Consider the following 2,440-nt stretch of genomic DNA (forward strand, 5'->3'; position numbering starts at 1 on the left):
GGAGGAATGGGAGGAGGAAGCGGAGGAATGGGAGGAGGAAGCGGAGGTGGATGCAGTAGCATTGGAGGAGGAGGAGGAGGAGGAAGAAGCTCAGGAGGCATCAGCAGTTCCCACTCCTACTCTTCATCTTCCCAGTCCCAGTCCTGCAGGAGTGGTGGTGAAAGCCAAGGTGAGAACTGTGGTTTGGGCATACTGTCCTCTCAGTCCCACCCTGACTCATTTATGCACTCATTTATACCAACATCCTCTTCCAGAGGCAAACAGTACTGAGGACAAACTAAAGGCTCTAGGAAATGTGAGATTCACTGTTGTTGGCAATTCTTTCCTCTTTTTGTGCAAAGAGGAACCCATTTTGTGGGTGACATCAGCTGACCCTGTAGTTTAACCCCAGCTGGTTTTCTTCATCCCTCTCATTCTTTGCAGACCCTCATAAATCTCATGGCCTTTGTGCCATGCTGGAGTTTTCCTTTATGCTTTTGGAATGCTTCTGGTTGCTCCCACACAATCCTCATGTCTGGGGGACACTGGTGGCTCAGGGGTTCAGTGCCAGCACTGACGTTCACACTTGCTTTGCCTCTAAACAGGCTACGGAAGAAAATCTTTTGACTAAGAATATACACCCAGGATCCTCCAGTGCAAGACCCTTCAAACAGAAACGCCCAAATCCGCTGCATTCCCCGTGCTCCCGAGGAAGGACGATGCTCTGAGCAGTTCCTGGGAGTTGCAGATGCCACCTCTCCCCTGCCCTGCATGCTCTGTGCTGCTTCTGCCCGTGATGCTCCGCGGCCCCGGTCACTGGCACTGCAACTGCTGCTTCACAGACCCAACCTGGCCGGTGCTCGGGTTGTTCTGAATCAGGAAAATGTCTCTAATAAAAATTTCATTTCTGTCTGATGCAACCAGAATCCCGTGTGGGGTTTTTCTTCCACTCTGTAGGGTGAAAACACTTAAAAAAGAAAACACAAAGCCGTGCCAAGACATGCCTCCAGGCAGGGAGGTTGATGATACACTCCAGTAGCTGATAATGATATTTAGAGTTAAAGCACAATTTCTGAGCAGTCAGGGCAGAGCAGAATCTTCTTGGAGCAACTTGGGCTGTGCTTCTGATTTTAATAATGTGCCAGATACTCTCGTGAGCTGAGCTCTGAGACCCAACAGACAAATATCAGCCCAGAATGGGATAACAGAGCTAAGGGTGAACACAACTGCACAACTGTAGCCAGAGAGGGGAGGGAGCTTATTTCTTCTCCTGTAATATGGAATCTCTCCCTAGAACGCTCCCAGGTTGAACCTTTCTGTGGATAACCTGATTTTGAGGTGGCAGTTCACAGCAGGCCCCACCAGCTCCTTGTGCTTCCCTTCACAGCCCAGGGACTCATCTGTAGGAGCTGCAGAGCCGATGTTTAACACACAGCTGGAAACCTGAGGGTTTGTTTCCAAGCAAGGTTTTGCTCAGCTTCCCAGCAGCTTGATTAGTAAAGGTGGAAAAAGCAGTTCACTGCACATCCCCTATTGCACAGGCAGTGGAAAAAAGTACACAAGTGTTTCTGACTCTGCTGGGTGATGCAAGATGTTCTGTCACGGTTGCAAAACACCCTTCACTGTAACAAGCTCAGGTAATGACTATATTTTGTCAGATCTAATCTTTGGCACTTTTCATCAAAAATTATTTTTTCACCATATTATATAATTCAAGGACTTATTCTGAGACATTACTATTTTAATATGGTTATGAAAATACACAAATATTTCTCCTCTCAATTTCCTCCGAGTCCATTTAAAACACCTTAAAAACAATTAGGAGCTCTTTGATAGGAAAAGATTAAGTATGTTTTCCCTCACACAATACTACTTTTGTGGCTGTCGCCTGGTTTTCTTCAAGAAGAAAAAGGACTGTGATTCCCATCCTGCACATTCAGAGAAAGCTGAATGCCAGCAGGACCTTCGTCAATACAAGCAGTGACAAGAGAGTGAAAAATTCAGAGTGAAGTTCTCTTCTATAACAGACATGGGAATGCAGTTTTAAAAGTTTTTATTTCAGGGAATTAAAGAAGATTTCTAAATTGCTAATGCATATTTGAAATAAATCAAGAATGAAGACTCCCTTGGACATCATTTGTGATCACAGGAGGATGACCAAAGCTGAACTACTGAGTTTCACCACACAGAAAACTGAAGGAGGCAGACAACAAGGCACAGCCTTTTTTAGCTCCCATTGACAGATTGACAAAGCTGGGAGATATTCTATTTTTCAACAAAATATCCAACGAGGAGCCACCCACATAAAATTATAGTGCAGCTTGGTGTGAATCAACACAGACATACCTGCACCGAATGGTAATGCCTTTTACTTACCTCAGACTAGATTCCCTTAGCACATCATTTTTTGGCAGGAGCACTGGGGCTGGCAAAGCCCATGGGAAGCTGGACTGCCTGGCAG

At 45.7% G+C, this 2,440-nt stretch overlaps 1 protein-coding gene across 1 annotated transcript in view; it reads left to right on the forward strand.

Annotated features, from left to right (window-relative positions):
* LOC113976369 (keratin, type I cytoskeletal 10-like) overlaps positions 1-905 on the forward strand; it is a 5,642-nt gene extending 4,737 nt beyond the window's left edge. Inside the window, 2 exon segments of the mRNA XM_027701494.1 lie at positions 1-169; positions 585-905. The exon segment at positions 1-169 is cut by the window's left edge and continues 9 nt beyond it. Coding sequence (XP_027557295.1) covers positions 1-169; positions 585-610 — 195 coding nt within the window. The 3' untranslated portion in view covers positions 611-905.
* Positions 906-2,440: the final 1,535 nt, after the last annotated feature.

The sequence above is a fragment of the Neopelma chrysocephalum genome, unplaced genomic scaffold (assembly GCF_003984885.1).
Source record: "Neopelma chrysocephalum unplaced genomic scaffold, ASM398488v2 Primary Assembly neopelma1_158, whole genome shotgun sequence".
NCBI classification, from domain to species: domain Eukaryota; kingdom Metazoa; phylum Chordata; class Aves; order Passeriformes; family Pipridae; genus Neopelma; species Neopelma chrysocephalum.